The sequence below is a fragment of the Muntiacus reevesi genome, chromosome 3, assembly GCF_963930625.1.
Source record: "Muntiacus reevesi chromosome 3, mMunRee1.1, whole genome shotgun sequence".
NCBI lineage: Eukaryota > Metazoa > Chordata > Mammalia > Artiodactyla > Cervidae > Muntiacus > Muntiacus reevesi.
The window spans coordinates 86,702,965-86,723,970 of NC_089251.1; the positions used below are offsets into that span (position 1 = coordinate 86,702,965).

Consider the following 21,006-nt stretch of genomic DNA (forward strand, 5'->3'; position numbering starts at 1 on the left):
GAGGAAAGTAAGGTGGTCTGGTATTCCCATCTCTTTTAAGAATTTTCCACAGTTTGTTGAGATCCACACAGTCATAGGCTTTGGCATAGTCAATGAAGCAGCATAGATTGCTTTCTCTAGCTTTTTCTGTGATCCAATGGATCACTGGTAATCTGATCTCTGGTTTCTCTGCCTTTGCTAAATAAAGCTTGTACATCTGGAAGTTCTCAGTTCACATACTGATACTATTGAAGCCTAGCTTGAAGGATTTTGAGCATTACCTTGCTAGCATGTGAAATGAGTGCAACTGTGCAGTAGTTTGAACAGTTTGGAATTGCCCTTCTTTGGGACTGGATTGAAAACTGATCATTTCCAGTCCTGTGGCCACTGATGAGTTTTCCAAATTTGCTGACATAGCAGCACTTTCACAGCATCATCTTTTAGGATTTGAAATAGTTCAACTGGAACTCCATCACCCCCACTAGCTTTGTTCATAGTGATGCTTCCTATGGCCCACTTGACTTCACACTCCAGGATGTCTGGCTCTAGGTGAGTGATCACACCATCGTGGTTATCTGGGCCATTAACATCTTTTTTGTTTAGTTCTTCTGTGTATTCTTGCCATCTCTTCTTAATATCTTCTGCTTCTGTTAGGTCCATACTATTTCTGTCCTTTATTGTGCCCATCTTTGCATGAAATGTTCCCTTGGTATCTCTAATTTTCTTGAAGAGATCTCTAGTATTGCACATTCTATTGTTTTCCTGTTTCTTTGGATTGTTCAGTTTGGAAAGCTTTCTTATCTCTCCTTGCTATTCTTTGGAACTCTGAATTCAGATGAGTATATCTTTCCTTTTCTCCTTTGCCTTTCACGTCTCTTCTTTTCTCAGCTGTTTGTAAGGCCTCCTCAGACAACCATTTTGCCTTTTTGCATTTGTTTTGCTTGGGGATGGTTTTGATCATTGCCTCCTGTACAATGTAATGAACCACAGTTCTTCAGGCATTCGATCAGATCTAATCCCTTGAATCTATTTGTAACTTTTACTGTATAATCATAAGGGATTTGATTTAGGTTATACCTGAAAGGCCTAGTGGTTTTCCCTACTTTCTTCAATTTAAGTCTGAATTTTGCAATAAAGAGTTCATGATCTGAGCCACAGTCAGCTCCCAGTCTTGTTTTTGCTGGCTGTATAGAGCTTCTCCATCTTCGGCTGCAAAAAATATAATCAATCTGATTTTGGTACTGACTGTCTGGTGGTGTCCACGTGTAGAGTCTTCTCTTGTGTTGTTGGAAGAGGGTGTTTGCTATGACCAGTGCGTTCTCTTGGCAAAACTCTGTTAGTCTTTGCCCTGTTTCATTCCGTACTCTAAGGCCAAACTTGCCTGTTACTCCAGGTATCTCTTGACTTCCTACTTTTGCATTCCAGTCCCCTATGAAGAAAAGGACATCTTTTTTTGGTGTTAGTTCTAGAAGGTCTTGCAGTTCTTCATAGAACCATTCAGATTCAGCTGCTTCAACATTAGAGGTTGGGGCGTAGACCTGGATTTCTGTGATACTGAATGGTTTGCCTTGGAAATGAACCAAGATCATTCTGTTGCTTTTGAGACCACATTCAAGTACTGCATTTAGGATTCTTTTGTTGACAATGAGGGCTACTCCATTTCTTCTACGGGACTCTTGCCCACAGTAGTAGATATAATGGTCATTTGAATTAAATTCACCCATTCTGGTCCATTTTAGTTCACTGATTCCTAAAATGTCGATGTTCACTCTTGCCATCTCCTGTTGGACCGCTTCCAATTTACCCTGATTCATGGACCTAACATTCCAGTTTCCTCTGCAATACTGTTCTTTACAGCATCAGACTTTACTTTCACCACCAGACCCATCCAAAACTGGGCTGTTTCTGCTTTGGTTCAACCTCTTCATTCCTTCTACAGCCATTTCTCCGCTCTTCTCCAGTAGCATACTAGGCACCTACCGACCTGGGGAGCTCATCTATGGGGTTCAGGGAGAGAACGCTAAAGTGGTTTGGCTTTCTCTTCTCCAGTGGACCACGTTTTGTCAGAAGGTGGGTCATCGTCAGAAAATTGGATTAAAGGTTATCCTTTTTATACAGTGCTATTTCATATATTTTGCCCCAGATCTGTGGTTGTTTACAAGCGTTCACATTCAGTACCAGTTACTCCAACATGGCTAGAAATAAAACCCACAAATAAGCATTAAATTTAAGCCATGGTTAACTGTGAAGAAAGATGTCCAGCAGTTACCAGAGTAGATGATGTTAAGAAGAGCACTCATTCTTTCTCTATTCTTGAAATAAGATATATACAAGTAACCTAGTACAACTCCAGTCAAAAAAAATTTTTAAGCCTTTGTTTAAAAATAGTTTACCCACAAACTGAAACAAAGCATACCCATCTCCTGCTTTTCTAAAAGCGACCAAGTTATCACCCAGATGTAGCTACCAGGCCCATGATCAGAACATCTGTTAAATTAAAATGCATGAGTAACACCTGAGGGGACAAGTATTCAAACCAGAAAGAAAATGAAAATCCTGGGTTACCCTGCTTAATACAGACAGACATGTCTTCATCTAACATGAGGACAAACTATCAGAAGTATCATGGATATCTTGCAGTTATATTGCCTATCTTGAAAAATTAAAAGTAAGTATACCCTAAAAGAAAAAAAAGTATCATTTTTATCTGTAAAAATGGCCAGCAAACTTTTAAGTTCACAGTTAAGTAATTATTAAATAGCTTTAAAATTAATAGCAGAAAGATAAAATATACACAATTTAATGTGTAACTTCCAAAGGTCTTTTTCCATTTTTCATTTACAGAGTCCTTGGGGCTTCAGGCAGTCAGTCAGAAGGCAGGCTGCCAGTATCAATTCACACTTCAGCAAAACTTTTGCCAATGAAAACTGAAACACCTGTATGAATTAACTAAATTGTTCCCATTTTCAACAATGAAAGGAAATTAAAAGCATTACTGAATGTCACTGACTTGGCTCATCTGAAAGGAAATAACGTAGATAACGCAGCTAATTTTAAATTATCAAGCCGATACAACATAAATGACTCTTTAGAACAATGTGGGTTATTTTTACTATGACTCATTCAGCTTTCCTGAAATGTGAGGAAAGAATGTCTCGGAATAGCATTACATAATGACAATGTTAATAAAAAAAGGAAAGTATTCCTCTTAGGACAATCTTCTGCCACTGCTGAATTAAAACCTTTTCCCAGTGCATCTCATACATACCTCAACATGCTACACCAACTTGGAAACACTGGCAAAAATTCTTCCAGAAAAGAGATTTCACCACTATTTTAGTAAACTTTAGGACAGCTGATGAAAACTGAACAAAATTCAGGACCAATAAGCCACTCATTTGGTTCCCAAGTATTTATCAGATGTTCACTAGCTGTGGTTACTGTCCCTCCAAGTGCTCACAATCCTCTGGTAGGGGTAGTGAGATTTCTACTGGACTCGCTCTCCTGTCAACAGAGAGAGACACCTCACAGCCTCAAGAGTTCACAACTCCAGACCCCAGGTACCGTGCTGCAGCCAGAGGGGGGAGAGGGATGCTCAGGAAAAGGACGTGGCTTCTTTCCTCTCTATTCCCTTTTCTTCCACATCTACAGCCAATTCCAAACAGCCCTTATGCACTTAGAAATTCCTGTTCCTTGAAAACAGTGGTATGCTCCTACAAACCAGCGACCAAATGACCTGACTCACCACTGAGGGCTGTGGGGGCATCTATCTGCCCACTCTGAAGATTCTTATACACATTCTGTAATCTGATCCTAAGGACAAGTTTTCAGTGCCGAGGGAGGGACACATCATGCCCTGCCTCATTTTACAGAAGAGAAAGATGAAAAGGACACACCAGGTATCAGTAGTACCCTGGGTGGTCACACTACCTACACCGTGGAACTAAGTGGAGCAGAGCAGCCCCAGTTCCTGGTTCTAGTATACTTCATTCATTCCCATATTCTGCATACTTCTCTTGAGCAGGAACTATGAGTAAAGCGTTGTAGCAGGCCTTGTAGAAGACCCAGAGAAGGACAGAGACCATCCCTAGATCTGGAAGTTTAGAGTCTTACAGGGAAGATAAGACATACACCTAAGTAATTACAGTGAGCCCAAATCTGATTTTTGTTAAAAGATAATTCAGAAACAGGGTAGCAGCTAAAAGTGGTCCCTCTTGCCTCAGACACTCCTCAGCAGTGTATACAGGATATAAATAAAGGATATTTATGTACAGGATATACAATTATAGTGATATTATAGGATATAGGATATAAATTATTGTGAAATTATTGAAACCTGGGGCCACCTACAACTCACCTTATTATCTGCTTCAGATTCATGCACAGGAAGGGATAAGAGGAAAGACTGAATGAGAAAAGGAAGAGGTGACTTGTTTTTTCTGGAGTATTCTGCATGCTTCACTTGGGACAAGGAATGAATGGGTGTTACACAGTCCAAAGTATGCATGGGGCTCCTCAGAGCCCTCCTCACTCTTAAGTTCCTTGCCTTCCTTCTCATCAATTAAAAATTTATTTGGCATTAACCAACTCATCTCTTTGAAAGTGTTAGGCCTGGCACTAAAGAGCACTTTCACTGAACAGCTTTTCCTGAAAAAGACGTCAGTTCTCAGGTCAGTGCTGACTTGGAGGAGATCTACAGGAGAAGAGCAAAACAATTATGTATCATAAAGCCTTGGGGGGAAAACATAAAACCAGAGTATACAACCTTTACTGCAAGCTAGGAAGGGTGAGTTACCTACCAGCAGAGGTTACTAGAGTTAACTACTTCAGCAATATTGTACCTAACTTTATAGAGGAACAAGAACAGGGAAAGAAAAAGAAAAAGAAGGGAGGGACTTCTCTGGTAGTCCAGTGGCTAAGACTCTGCGCTCCCAATGCAGGGGACCTGGGTTCGATCCCTGGTCAGAGAACTAGATCCCATATGCTACAACTCAAGATCCAGCGCAGCTACATAAATAAATGTATTTAATTTAAAAAAGGGGGGGAAGGAAAGAGAAAGAAAAATAAGAAAAGAAAGGTTAAAGAAAAGAAGAAATATATGACATCCACGAAAAGCACTAAAAACTAAGTTAACTGCTTGAGTGTGACGAGAGTGCTTCCATGTCATTTCAGGTTAACTGTGGATAATCTACGTTCCACAATAATGTGCTTAGGAAGCCAATCTCAAGAAGATGTTTCTGCTGACCACCCTCCCATGAGAGGTCAACAGGAACACTTCCTATCACAGGCTGCATCTTGTTTACCTCTGTCATCAGAATGAGCCCAAGCACCCGGGTCATCACTTACCATCTACACACCAGTGACTGTCCCCATCCAGCTCTGTACTTCCCGACACTGACTCAAGACCACACCAAACCCCACGTGTCCTTCCCAGTGCCTCATATCAGGAAGACTCGTGTTCAACATCACCCTCCCATTAAGATGCTCCCGCACTGTCTCACCTAAAATAGCCATCCCTAACCCATTCTTACTCTGCTACACTGTTTTATGTCTACAATAAGTACTTCTATCCAACATGTCTTTCTTTGTCTACCATTTATTTCCCTCCCAAGAATGTAAACTGATGAAAATTCCAAGAGGGAAAAGGCTGCTATATCCTCAATAACCAGCACAATGCCTTAAGTTTTAAGGATTAAAGTGTGTGTTAAGTATTCAATCTATGCTGAACAAATAAATAAGAGGTACATAATTTTTTAAATATATCTTTTAAAAAAAGTTTAACACTTTCCTTGTCAAATTCGTTACCATTTATGTAACAACTATTAGGAACACTCCACACAGTTACCTAAACACACATATGCTATAATGAAAATCAGCAGATTTCTAACAATACTGAAGTGGGAAACTAAAACAGGCACTCAGAGGACTCTGAAGATTAACGTCGACCAGTTCTAAAACTTTATGTAGGAAATAGTAACTTGCAAAATTTTACAGCACAAAGTAAGTTAGCCTTTTTATCTACGAGATAAAAGTACTTTAGTTCTGCCTTATCTGAAAAATAACAAAGGAAAAAAACACCAGAATTCTAACTTGATCCCTAACTATGATAATAAAAATGCCTTTGAAAAAATGATGAATCTTGAGCAACTTGGGTTCATTAAAGACGTGTGTATCTTTTCATCTATAAAGCTAAAAAGATACTGACAGCCCTCTTGTTCTGTGGCCTTCCTCTTCTGAAAAGCCTTCTTTGATATCAAACCCTCAAACATCTATTCTCCTGTCTTTCCTTTTCACGATCATTTTTTCCAACTGTGGTCTTTATCTATCAACTTTATTTTTCTCACACACCATTCACTCCTTATTTCTCTGCAGTGAGGTGACTACCCAGCTATTTCACCAAACTTGTCATAGAGATAAGCAATGCACTCCAGCCATCAAAGCCTCAGCCTTTCCTCCTGACTGCTCTCCACTGCCGAACGCTGACAAGTGCCCCTTGCTCTCGACACTGTCTCCTGCCTTAGCCTCCATAACCCATGCTCTCCTGTTTCTGCCCCTCGAACCCCTCGGTCCCACTACATCCACGAAGCATCACCCTCAAATTTTAATCAAAAGAGTTGCACATTACACTGGCTTTGGAGTAAAGATTCAAACTCTTGCTCTGTCACTTCATTTACTCAGTCAACAAGTATCTATCGAGCCCATATTAGGTGCAAGATACTGGACTCAGCCCTGCAAACAAAGATCAAAGAACAAGAAATATTTATTCACTGCCCTTAAATTCAAGCAAATACAAACAAAAATGCTTATGTCTGTAGAGGACAGACTGGCAGACACAATGGGGAAAGGAGAGGTTGGGACAAATTGAGAGAATAGCATTGAAACATACACACTACTATATGTAAAACAGACAGCCAGGGGGAATTTACTGCGAAGCAGGGAGCTCAAACCCAGTGCTCTCGGACACCTAGAGGGTGGGATGGAGTAGGAGGCAGGAGGGAGGCAGCATATGTATACCTATGGCTGATCCATGATGATGTATGGCAGAAACCAACACAACATTGTAAAGCAATTATCTTCCAATTAAAAATAAATAAAAATTTTAAAATGCTTATGTCTAAACCAGCATCAAGATATATGTAGCTTGGAAACTAAAATGATAAGCTTTTTTTTCTGCCTTAATTTCCTTCAGTTCAGTTACTCAGTCGTGTCCGACTCTTTGCGACTCCGTGAATCGCAGCACGCCAGGCCTCCCTGTCCATCACCAACTCCTGGAGTTTACTCAAACTCCTTAGGTGACAGTATTTCAACATGAGCAATCTGAGGCAAGAACATACCAGAGGCAAATAATTTACAAGAAAAACAAAGAAACAGAAAGGACAAAGGCATCACTCACTGATGTAAATGCCAGCAGCTCCTCTTCAGTTAACTTGTGTACTGGGTTATTCTTCTGGAGATCGGTGCTTTAAATTTAAAAAATAAAAAAGCAAATCAATTCCAGAATGCATGTCATAATGAACGAAATACAATTTTTAAAGAGGCAAGTAAACTATATTTATATATTTGAAAGCATATATTATAACATTATTGCATTATTTACAAATGTACACATGACTGCGCCAAAGATAAACACAAAAGTAATAAAATGCTAACAAGTAACTGTGGTGGTGTACTAAATGTCAACACAGTTTATTTTATAAGAAAAAACAAAATCTAATCTGTGCCACTCCACAAAGAAAATGAAAAGAATTAATATGGCACCAATTCCTATTTATTAAACTCATGCAAAACAAAATTTACTATCACCATGAGACAGGCAAAGATTAAGAAGTTCTCAAAGAGCCAGAACAATGGGAATTCTTAGATCCTGCTGATCCAAGTATGAATAATTTTGGAAAACAGTTCAGCACTATCTTGTAAAGTGAACATTCACATATCCTAACCTCAGTAATTCCAGCCTAGATATAGAGCCCAACAGAAATTCAACAGCTGTACCGGGAATCACACACACAAATATCTATAGTAATATTGTGTGTAACAGGAAAGATCTGTTAACAATCCAATGTCCAAAAAGGAAATCAATACACTGTAAAATACCCAACAGAACGCTACACTGCAAAGTAAACTGCAGCTATATGTAACAACACGGATGAGTCACATAAAGACAGTGGTGAGAGAAAAAAACACATCACAGACAACTACATATAGTAACATACCGCTTTTATAAAGCTGAAAGACAAATAGAATAATTGACTGAGAAGTATAAAAGACATGTGAGCAAATATATTTTTTGAAAAGGCAAGAAAATGACAAAGACAAAATTTAGGACATTGATCACCTTTTAAGACAAGAAGGAAGATGACATGGGAAAGACGTACACAGACTGAGCCAGTGGTATTTTCAATCTTCAAGTTCTTAAACTGGGTGGTGGATTCGTGTTATTATTATATTATATAACTTATGTTTATATACTACATAAGTTATTTTGTATGTAAATATTATTTGTATTAAGAATGAAAATAAAATTCAAAACTGTGTTCCACCTGCTGGGATGCTATAAGAACCACAACACTTCCCTTCTCTGACTCTAGCTAGTGGTGCAGAATGTGACTTTATTTACTTCTGGCTGAGCCAGGTCGTCTCTGCCTGCAGGCTTTTCCCTGGTCGCAGGGAACAGCTGCTAGTCTCTAGCTGTGGCACGTGGGGTGGCCTCTCCTGCTGGGGGGCGCAGGCTCCAGGGAGTACCCTGGGGGCCTCAGCAGCTGCAGCATGCTGGACCAGCACTTGCGAGTCCCAGACTCTAGCTACAGTGCACAGGCTCTGGAGTCGTGGCCCATGGACTTAGCTGCTCCTTGGCATGTGGGATCTTCCCAAATCAGGGATCGAACCTGTGTCTCCTACACTGGCAGTTGGACTCTTTACCACTGAGGCACCAAGGAAGTCCCAGAATGTGAATTTAATCGTACATATATTTTTTTAATCAGACAATGCAGAGTACATCATGAGAAACACTGGGCTGGAGGAACCACAGGATTCTCCCGGAATCAAGATTGCCGGGAGAAATATCAATAACCTCAGATATGCAGATGACACCACCCTTATGGCAGAAAGTGAAGAAGAACTAAAGAGCCTCTTGATGAAGGTGAAAGAGGAGAGTGAAAAAGCTGGCTTAAAACTCAACATTCAGAAAACTAAGATCATGGCATCCGGTCCCATCACTTCATGGCAAATAGATGGGGAAACAGTGGAAACAGTGGCTGACTTTATTTTTCTTGGGCTCCAAAATCACTGCAGATGGTGACTGCAGCCATGAAATTAAAAGACGCTTACTCCTTGGAAGGAAAGTTATGACCAACCTAGACAGCATATCGAAAAGCAGAGACATTACTTTGCCAACAAAGGTCCGTCTAGTCAAGGCTATGGTTTTTCCAGTAGTCATGTATGGATGTGAGAGTTGGACGATAAAGTTGAGCACCGAAGAATTGATGCTTTTGAACTGTGGTGTTGGAGAAGACTCTTGAGAGTCCCTTGGACTGCAAGGAGATCCAACCAGTCCATCCTAAAGGAGATCAGTCCTGGATGTTCACTGGAAGGACTGATGTTGAAGCTGAAATTCCAATACTCTGGCCACCTGATGTGAAGAGCTGACTCATTTGAAAAGACCCTGTTGCTGGGAAAGATTGAGGGCAGGCAGAGAAGGGGACGACAGAGGATGAGATGATTGGATGGCATCACCAACTCAATGGACATGGGTTTGGGTGAACTCCGGGAGTTGGTGATGGACAGGGAGGCCTGGCATGCTGCGGTTCATGGGGTCACAAAGAGTTGGACACGATTGAGTGACTGTAAACTGAACTGAATCAGACAAAATTCAAGTTGAGGGTAATCCTACAGAATAACTGGCTTATAAATTTCTAAAGTGTCAAGATATAAAAGTCAAGCAAAAATGAAGAACTATTCCAAACTGACAGAAAGAATACAAACATAAATGTAACACATATGTTCTAGACTGGATCCTGTGCTATAAAGGAGATTATTGGGTCAACTGGCAAAACTTGAATGGGGTTTGAGTACAAAGTGATAGTAAAGTATGAGTGCTAATTTACTGATTTTGATAAATGTATTATGGATACGCACAGAAGCTCCCTTGTTTGTTGAAGACAAACACTAAAGTATTTAGGGGTGACAGAATATTATGTCAGAAAATAATTCTCAAAAAAGTCTTTGCAATGCTTTGCCCTTGCAACTTTTGTCCAAATTTGAAATCACTTTAAAACATAAAATGAGAAACTATTTCTACCACACATAAGGTTCTACTGTATTAAAAATTCTATCCTCTGCATGTACATATCCTCAAAGATCAAAATAGTCACCTCTCCTAAATATTTCATTAGGGTTCTATTCAGGCAGCCTTTCCCTTCTCCAGGGGATCTTCCCAACCCAGGGATTGAACCCAGGTCTCCTGCTTTGCAGGCAGATTCTTTACCAGCTGAGCCACAAGGGAAGCCCAGCCAAGGCTAACAGGACTTTTCTTTATGAAGAAAAGAGAAGGATAAGTATACCAACTTACAGGAGATTCCTAATCTCTAATCTTTCCTTGATTGCCCAACTCTTCTCTATCTTCATAACTGTCACAAGATTCCCTATTCATCCAGAACTCTGGGGACCTTCTTGAACAAAGATTTCCCCAACACAAGAGAATCAATATGCAAGAAATTCAAGGTGTCCAAGTGTGTCATTAACTTACCAGATTCCAAGGATAACAGCAAGCTCTTCAGCACATAGATTAGGCATCTGAAACTGTTCACAGTCTGCTAACTTTATCTCATTTAGAACGGTATCATCATTGAGCTCAACATTCTGGTGGAATACCAAAGAAAATATTTAAAACGAAAACTAAGCTTGATTTATTCAATAGACTATATGCAACAGACTGCTGCGTGGGATAACATTTTTTTGTTTTAAGATTTTACAGTGTCTATACATGGTCAATAGGCTGTTCTCCTTGTGAAACATATTTGGGGACAATTTACTGTGTTGAAATGGAGGACATGCAATCTACATGCCAGGAACGCGCTGATATCATCAATAATAGGGAATAACTGCTATTCCCTGTTTGATTGAACCTATGAGGCAAAAGCTCCTCTACTGATATATCAGGATTCAAAACCAGATCTTTCTAATCGGCTTCTAAATCATAATCTGAAACATCAATTTCCAACTCTGTTTCTCAAGAAGATCTAGAATAGGAAGGGAAAAAAAAAACACAATTGAAAAAGAAATAAAGCCAGAAGAATTAGAGAACTTGGTAGAGTACTTGATTTCAAGAACAACTACAAAGCCAACACATGAAGACAGAAATATAGATGAAAGGAAGAGAATAGAGTCCAAAACTTCAGACCCATATTACAAGGTCAACTGATTTGCAACAAGGTACCTAGATGATTCAACAAAGCAAAGTTTTTTCAATAAACGATGTTAGAATAACTGTATATCTACTTGGGAAAAAATAATGCTCTGCCCAGATCTCATACCATACACTAGAATTAAATCAAAATTAATCACAGACCTTACTGTAAAAGCTGATACTAAAAAACTTCTAAGAAAGAAATCACAGGAGAAAAGACTTGTAACTTTGGCATAGGCAGACAGCCTTTAGTTCGGACACAAAAAAACTTGAACCATCAAATAAAAACTTCTGCTCTTTGAAAACACTGTTAGAAAGTGAAAAGTCAAGCCACAGACTGAGAAAACATACTCACCAAACAAATATCTGGGAAAAGGCTTGTAATCAAAGTATGGAATTACAGCTTAATAAGAAGATAAAAAACTCAACATAAATATGAACTACTTTACAAAAGACCTTTACAAAAGGTTGGCTAATCAGCACACAAAGAGATCCTCAATAATAGTAGTCCACATGAAAATACTAAATAAAATCAGAATGAACTACTAGTACACATACATAAAATAGATAAAATTTAAAAGACTGACAATCCCAAGTGTTGCCAAGGATCTGGAACAATTCAAGCTTTCGTACATTGCTGGCAGCAATGTAAAATGGTACAACCACAGAAAACAGTTTGCTAGTTTCTTATAATAAACATATTTACCATATGAGCTCTCAATTCCACTCCTTTGTAGTTATCTGTTAGAAACAAAAACATATGTCCACCCAAAGATATATATATATATACATATATGTGTGTGTGTGTTCATAGCAGTTTTATTTGTAATAGCCCCAAACTGGAAACAACCCAAATGTCTGTCAACAGGTAAATAAATTAAAAAGAAAAATTATGCTATATGCATTTAATAAAATTCTAATCAGCAATAAAAAGAAAGTACTGACAAATACAGCCACCCAGACATATCTCAACTCAAAAACATCATCCTGAGCAAAAGAGGCCAGATAGAAAAGAGGACATACTGTAGGAGTCTAGTCACATAAAATTCTAGAAAAGGTAAACTATCTATAGTCACAGAAAGCAAGTGAATGATTATTTAGGGCCAGAGAAGGTGTGGAATTAACTGCAAAGGGGCAGAATGGAATTTTCAAGGATAATGAAATGTATCTTGACTGCAATGGTTGGGTGCAAGTATTTTCCAAATCCCATCAAATTATATAATTAAAATTATTCTATGTGTAAGCTATATCTCAATAAAACAGATTTTTTAAAAAATTAATCATCAAAAAATAGTAAAATCACAATGAGAAATCACTACACACAACTCACAAAAATGGCAAAAATTTTTAAACTGATAATACCAAGCACCAGCAAGGATGCAAAGCAACTAATGCTCTCATATACTGAGGGTGGGGATGTGAAATAGTACAACCACTTCGGAAGACAGTTTGATCATTTCTCTAGCTAAAAATACACTTAATACAAGCCATTCTAATCCTTGGCGCTTACCTGTGAAAATTAAAACGTACATTCAGATGAAGACTCGCACAAGAATGCTCCGAACAGCTTTATTCATAAGAGCCAAAAACCAGAAACCACTCAGCTGTCTACCAACAGAATGGATAAACACACTGTGGCTTATGCATACAATGAAATAATAAACACTCAGCAATAAACAGGAGCTAATCGTTGGTATTAAAACAAGGATGAATCTCAAAACACTATGCTAAGTGAAAGAAACCAGACACAGAATAGTCATACTATCTGATTCCATTTATTTGAAACTCTATAGAAAAAGACCAGCTCTAATCTGTGATGGAAAGCAGGGAGGGAAAGTGACTGACTGCAAAGAAGTATGGGTGACTTTTCTGCCTAATGGAAATGGTTCTGTATTTTGATTACAGTGTGGTTACGTGGGTCTATCTGTTAAAACTCACCAAACTGGACACTTAAAAGTAGGTGCATTTTATTTTATGTAAGTTATTCCTCAATAAGCCTCGATTTAATTTTTTCTTCCAATTCAATAAAAGTATCTTAAACTAGGAAGACTAAACTGTAGGCCTAGCTCGATTTATAAGGTTTTGTGAAAAGAATACAACCTTCAACAACTGCTGACAGGAGGAACACAGAACTCTAGGCAGCCAGGCATTGAAAAAGTGCCTCTTCTCTTCTTCCCTGACCTGTAGAACTTCAAAAGGCTGGGCTGGCAGGCGCACGGTGCACCCTGGTGGCCAGCCATTTTCAACATATGCTTTTCATAATTGTTTTCTTAAACCTACACAGGTGATTTTAAATTTTCTAACAGTTACACTTAAAAAAATAAATAAAAGCGATTTAACCTAGTATGTCAAAAATATTATCCCTGTAACTTTCATTAATGGAAAATTAGTAATTAGATACTATAAACTCTTTCAGTTTACGAAATCTAGTACATCTTTCACACTGCAGCGCATCTAAGCTTGGACCAAGCAACTTTCAAGTGATTAATAACCGTATGTGGCCACAACACCAGACCGTGCGACTCTACAGTGTCCAAAATTCCCACCTTTTCACATTCTGATAGGGATGTATCAACCTGCTTATTGATACCCAATGTTTGTGGAGTGTCTTTATAGATATAATCTGATCCCTTTAAAACGTGTGATGTGGGAGAAAACAAACGAGGACGCTAGAAATACAATAACCTTCCCAGGTTCTCAATCGGGCTAGGCAATAAAGATGTGACAAGGACCCAGGTTTCCACCTCCCAGCAAGACTCCTGCCCCTCCCCCACAGAAGACCTGAGACAGGTCAGCCTAAGCAAGAGTATCATTTGTCAGCTACAGATGGGTGATCAAAACAACTTCGATCTTCATTCAAGATTCTCTACGTTCCTATTTAGCACTTCTTGAAATTAAAACTGGTCGGCTGCAGCACCTACTTGCCTATATGTTCTACACATTGCAAATTTAAAAGATGGTCTACTTTAGACTCATGCCAACCTAGTAATATTCTGCTGCTGCTGCTAAGTCGCTTCAGTCGTGTCCGACTCTGTGCGACCCCAAAGACGGCAGCCCACCAGGCTCCTCCGCCCCTGGGATTCTCCAGGCCAAGAACACTGGAGTGGGTTGCCATTTCCTTCTCGAATGCATGAAACTGAAGTCACTTAGTCGTGTCCGACTCTTAGCGACCCCATGGACTGCAGCCTGCCAGGCTCTTCCATCCATAGGATTTTCCAGGCAAGAGTACTGGAGTGGGGTGCCATTGCGTTCTCCAGTGTAATAGTCTACTGAACCATAAAATTAGCTACAGGGATTTCCCTGGAGGTCCAGTGGTTAAAACTCTGAGTTCCCAACGCAGTGGACACGGGTGCAATCTCTGGTCAGGGAACTAAAATCCCACATGCCTTTTGACATGGCCAAAAAAAAAAAAAAAAAAAAAAAAAAATACCAGCAACAGTCTTTCAGACCTCTTCAAATGATGCTTATGATATTGTTACTGTGTACTCATCACAGATTTGTTTCTTCTTTTGATGTTGCCCTTTCTATGTAATAAGTGCTATATCTAGATTATCAAGCTAAAACATGAAACTGCACAGGTGTGGACTTTTGGACACACTTAGTTTTTGCCCATAACCATGTACAATTTTGCAACAGAGGCCAGTCACATGAGACACGTATCTGGATTGTCCTGTATTACTGCATTTTTCTTGTTCTGAAAATCCTTAACACTACAGCTGACAAAAATGAAAACTGTGATATTTCAGATCAGTTTTCTGAAATCTTTTATGCTAAAATCACATGCAAGAATTGACTCTTTAATTTTGACACCTTTGATATCTGTACAAAGGGGTGTTGTCTTGAAGCAATGAGTGAGCACTATCTGGGATATTTAGTTTGACCTATAAACACCATCCTCATGTACTCATCTACACCGCCTTACACATGAGACACTGATGGGGAACGTACAATTCTGTGGTCTTTATTTCCCTTTGTATTCATTCTAAGCACCTTAATAAACTGCTGTATTATGCTTAATGTAAAATAAAAGAAAAAAACTAGCACACAGTACATCTCCAATCTGTTTGGCATTTAATGTATACTTTTCACCAATGATGCTGATCATGTGTTTGTGTTTCCTGTTCAATGTACAATTTTAACCTATCCTCCCTCCCCACACCGCACACTGATGATTTAACAAGAAAGAACAGAGTCTGTGCCTGTGATTTGCACACTGGGGTTCCTCATAACTGTTGGCTTAGCAAAGCCTGAAGTCCAGTAGCTACAGGTTATGTAAATTCCCCATTAATAACAGATTAAAAATCCAGGAAGGCCCAAAGGGAAACACTATTCTCCTCACTGACAATAAAATTATTCTATTTCCTCAATTATTAAGATATACATCTTCACACTGTAACATTCTAATCATGATATATTTTATAATCATTACAAGTGGTATCATAGTGTTCTTTTTTCCCTGAAATTTTGCTTATTAAGCAGAATTGGTATATTTTATAATCTAACAGTACCTTTGACAAAAGGAATTAAGATCTATAACTAATCAAACAAACAAATCTATCCTCCATCCACGAGTATAAAGCTATTTCGATCTAATCCATACCTACATCACATAATTTATATTTTCCACCTTTAAGTGGTAATTCACGAAGATCACAAGATTATCTGAATGTATTTTACTCACATATGAAAGATTAAATAAATTTCATATTAAACTATACATTATTTTTATGCATTTCTCATAATTGTCATGATATTCTATTTATAATCATACGAGATAATTTTCCATACAACTCCACATAAATACATACATACAAATATACATGCGCACATAAACAAACAATGGTGGATACTGAATTAAATTCCTGGATTGCAGAACTAAGTCTCTTTTCACTGATGCTGTGCTTTGGCCTAAACACCAGGTCTATGGTAGTTAAACTAAGACTGAGGGAGGGACTTGGGTTATATCAAAAAGTTGAAGGAGGGGCTTCCCTGGTGGTCCAGTGGTTAGGAACCTGCCTGTCAATGCAGGGGACACAGGTTCGATCCCAGGTCCAGGAAGATCCCACATGTTGAGGTGCAATTAAGCCCATGGGCACAACTACTGAGTCCACGCACCTAAAGCCTGTGCACTGCAACGAAGAGCAGTCCCCACTTGACACAACTAGAGAAAGCCCAAACACAAGTAAGACCGAGAGCAGCCAAAAATCAATCTTTAAAATAAATGAATAAAAGCCAGTGTGCTTAAAAAAAAAAAAAGCTGCAGGAGGGTCTAGTATATACAAGGAGGAAAGACAGGATGGAAGCGGATACCACAGCTCCCTGACCACAGAGTGGCACAAACACTCCTTCGGCCATGGTTCTCCTACTGCAGGAGAGACAGGCTGTCCCTCCATGTGGTCTCATCCCTGAGTTTCTCCACCTTTCCCTTCTTCCCTCCCTTCTTCTCTTAGAATCCATAGCTGTCCCTGCTCACCAGCCCCCAAAATATCACAAACACAGAGAACTTGGAGCAAGCCCAGGAAGTATGTAAGATCTCATCAAAGACATTCCTCAGGACGCCTTATTGCTGCCACTCTTCTTTCCCATCTCCCTAGCCCCTACTCTTGGCATTCTCTTCAGTACAATTAGAATTTTAGTGCTCAATGCACCAAGCAAATTTGTTTACAGGCTCTGGAATGAAAAGTGGCAAAACACAGGCTTGAAGGACAGTAACATCAACCAAATTACAAGCAGAGATGTTGGTCTGGGGTCTCTGGGATAAGAAAATATAAATGCTAATGGCCTTCACAGAAGTAGATGGAAAGCCTATTGAGTGGATAAACTGACCAAAAACTATAAATTTAAGTTACACAAGAATGTATTACCCAAGTCAGAAACACATACTATGGCAGTAACCAGCCCAATAATAATAGAGTAGCTGAAGACAGATCAGAAAACTTGTAAAAAGGAATTCTGATCATCTGTTTACATATTTAGAAGAAGACTAAGAAATATCAAGGCTCTTAATACTTGAGAATATCAAATACTTGAGAAGGCAAATATCAATACTTAAGAAGGCAAAAAACAGGGCAGCCACTGGAAAAATTAGTTTCTACTCAGTCTGCCTTTCTGATTTTTTTCGGGGCAGTAATATATAAGTAACTACATTATTAATTCATACTTACCGAAGTCTAGAAGAAAAACAACAGTTTATCTCTGAGGACAGAAATGGCTTTAAAATGGGTTCTGTTGTAGATTCTTTTTAACATCCAGCCACCTTGTAAAAGCTCAAGAAGGGTCCAAAAAAGCCTCTTCCCACTCCATCTGGTGTTTCTACGAAACTTCCCTATGGAAACTATTAGACTTGGATGCTAATTTAAACAGCTTATGATCCTACTCACCTTGGTTAAATATTCCTGAGGAGTGGGTGCTGGAGTGAATTCACAATTTGAAAAGACAGTTCCTTCCCTTCTTACATCTAGAATAAGTTGTGCGACATAATTTTCCTGGAACCGTGTCCTTTTTCCTAAAGCACCTGAAAATACATATATTAAATTATACTTAGTAAGTTGCCAATCAGAATACCAGACAATCGTAAACAGTAGTACTTTCAGAGTGCTTTAGAGCTTATGAGGTATTTTCCCCATTTCAAATAAGAGAAACCTGAAGCCCCATGATGACTTTAAAGTGACTTATAAAATTATAAAGCCAGGAAACTATAGGCCCAGAACTCAAATTTCTGCCACTAGAAATTCCCCATACTTACCTTTGCATTAAACTACATTCCTCCTCAAAAAAGAATGCATTCAACGTCACAGGGAGAAGAAATACTCTCCTCTCCATACAACAGAAGAAAAAGTGTTAAGTTCTGAAGTGTAGTCTCGCTTGCTCAAGATTACACAGTTTTTAGTATCAGAGCCAGAGCTTAAAGCCAGGGTCTGCAGATTCTAAATCCCAGTCTTTCTATTACATTATCTGGCTCCATATAAGGCCAAATATTGTTTTTACTTTGTATCTGAAATAGCTAGCTGCAGAACAGCTTTAAGAGGAGCACAAGCTCTGACATCTATTCTCTGGTGAGAGTCAGATTACAAAGACCCTTGATTACAAAGACCAGTCTAAGAAGTCTGGATTTCATCCTGTGATGAGTCTGGCTCTATGTTATACAACAACCACTGAAACATGTTATGCTTAAAATAGCTATCGAGATGGTCTAGCACAGCTTACTATTTTATAGTAAGGCAAGAGCTGAATGGAAAAAAATTATAATCTGATTCTCATTTTATATTTGTGAGCACATTTGTATTTTTAAGCTTTTCAATCTTAACTTGGAAAAAAAAATATGAAGAACTAACTAGTAAATACATCAACAGTTAAAGCTGACTATGCTGAGTACCATGACACTAGTTTTATAAATGATCCTCCCCAAAAAGTCTACTAGGATCAAAACATAATTTCTAAAACTAACTTCACAACTTATATTGAAAGTGTGAGTTGCTCAGTTGTGTCTGACTCTTCACAACCTCAGAGACTATAGCCCGCCAGGTTCCTCTGTCCACAGAATTCTCTAGGCAAGAATACTGGAGTGGGTAGCCATTCTCTAGACACATTCCAGGGATCTTTCCAACCCAGGAATCAAACCAGGGTCTCTAGCACCACAGGCAGATTTTTTATCATCTGATTCACCAGGAATCCATGTTACATATAATTATATCTCAAATATAAGACTACAACTTACACATGGCCATTGTTCCCAAAGTTATAAGTTGGATATTTAATAATCTTCCTCCTACATACAATGTAATAAAAGGTGGCTAATATCCCAGACTAGGCCACTAAGTTATATTTCCCTCATAATACATCTTAAGGATTTTACTGACAGGACTACCTCAATGAGCAGAGCGTTTAGGGACTAAAAATGGGCCTCGAAGATCCTCTAGACCCAACCTAGAGAAGATAAACAGGTTCAGTCATTTCAACATTCAAACAGCCCAGGTTCAACAGGTGTAAACTGTGTGACCAACTGCTGGTGTTCAACTTTCATGAATGTTTTCAATACAGAATGTCAGTATTTTTAGGCTAGGGACAAGGAGATACATTAAAAGAAAACAATGTTTCTTGTTTGGTACTCAGAAGAAACACAGATTTTAGGAAAATTCTGTAATTTATTTGTTCATCCAACAAATGTTTATTGAGTGCCTACTATATGCCAGGCAGTATTCTAATACAGTGAAGAAGCATCTAAACAAAACAGTTAAAAAACTGTTCTTAAGGAATACAAAAAAGGCAAGATAGAAGCTACAGGTGGGTATTTACAGAAAAGGGCAATGTAAGAAGCCAAACTAAACTTGAGAATCTGGAGGGGTCTTGGGAAGCCCACAGTCACAACTACATGGGCGAAGTTCATCTGTGTACTGTCTAGCTATCGTACAGTACCGACATGTCTAACCAGATTAGAAAATAAGTGAGCATTTGCAAGAATAAAGAAAATACAATTTCAATTTTGTTCTAAAACTATTAAGTATTTAAATAAAATCTTAAAAACATGTTTTTGTATAGCAACCAAGAGGACACAGATAAACAAATACCACCATAAAATACAGCCAAACCATCAATGTATATACTAGTTTTATCATAAATCAATTATCCACAAAAGATTAAAAATCTTACCTGTCAAATCAATTTGTAATCTGCAGATGTCTTTAGCAATACTGAATTGATCTTTTGCTTTTTTATATTCATAATAATATAAAAATATATATGCACATTCCAGATGGAATTGAACAGCCAAACATCGACCTGAATCATCTACAAACAGATCCTCTAGCTTCATCACTGTTAGACAAAAGATGAGACATTGAAAAGTAGTCAATATCTTGTGATAACCTGTGACAGAAAATAATTTCAAAAATGATTTATGTGTATTTGTATAATGAAATCACCTTGCTGGGCACTTGAAACATTTTAAGTCAACTATACTTCAATAAAATATATATATATTTTTTAAAAGTATGAGAATAAAAATATATTAGTAAGTAAAACATTTAGGCCATAATATGTGAAATACATATATTACATAGTTCCTACTCAAAGAATTTCAAGTCTGGAAAATGAGGAACACATACAGTAACAGTTCATAGCAAGCACTGTCTGAGCACTTATACGTTCCAAGCTAGAAGCTAAGGACATTACATACATTATCTCCTTTACTCCACACAATCCTCAGAGATATCATTCATGACCCTGCTCTTTCTTATTTAGAGTGTTTGTCTTAATCATGCTGCCCAAAATATAGCAATACGAGGTGATGATATAACATGCCAAGTCAATCTGCAGAGTTAAACAACACGAAAATCTAATGAAGGGGAGATCAATATACAGTTTTCCACATAAAGAATGTAGAATTTCTCCCTTAAAAGGAGAAACATGTATATCTGGATATATCTGAGACAATGAATATCAAGTAGAAAATGAGCAGATATTGGCTTAGGAGTCATATTGTATTTTTCCGAACACCTCAGATGAAAAGATGGGAGAATAGCAGCTTAATAACATGGTACCTCTAAAAAGGTGACTTTCAAAATAAAATATATATATAATAGAGGGGCTACTGACATACACCGAGGGGGTGTCTAACAGGTCAC

At 38.4% G+C, this 21,006-nt stretch overlaps 1 protein-coding gene and 1 non-coding gene across 2 annotated transcripts in view; one reads left to right on the plus strand and one right to left on the minus strand.

Annotated features, from left to right (window-relative positions):
* Positions 1-21,006, minus strand: part of TTC27 (tetratricopeptide repeat domain 27) — a 160,449-nt gene that overhangs the window by 107,121 nt on the left and 32,322 nt on the right. Inside the window, exons 6-9 of the mRNA XM_065929457.1 lie at positions 20,033-20,197; positions 17,764-17,897; positions 10,724-10,836; positions 7,373-7,439 (exon numbers count right to left, since the gene is read on the minus strand). Coding sequence (XP_065785529.1) covers positions 7,373-7,439; positions 10,724-10,836; positions 17,764-17,897; positions 20,033-20,197 — 479 coding nt within the window. The remainder of the gene's footprint in view (positions 1-7,372; positions 7,440-10,723; positions 10,837-17,763; positions 17,898-20,032; positions 20,198-21,006) is intronic.
* TRNAG-CCC (transfer RNA glycine (anticodon CCC)) lies at positions 4,877-4,949 on the plus strand. The gene has a single exon. It is a non-coding gene; the product is annotated as a tRNA-Gly (tRNA).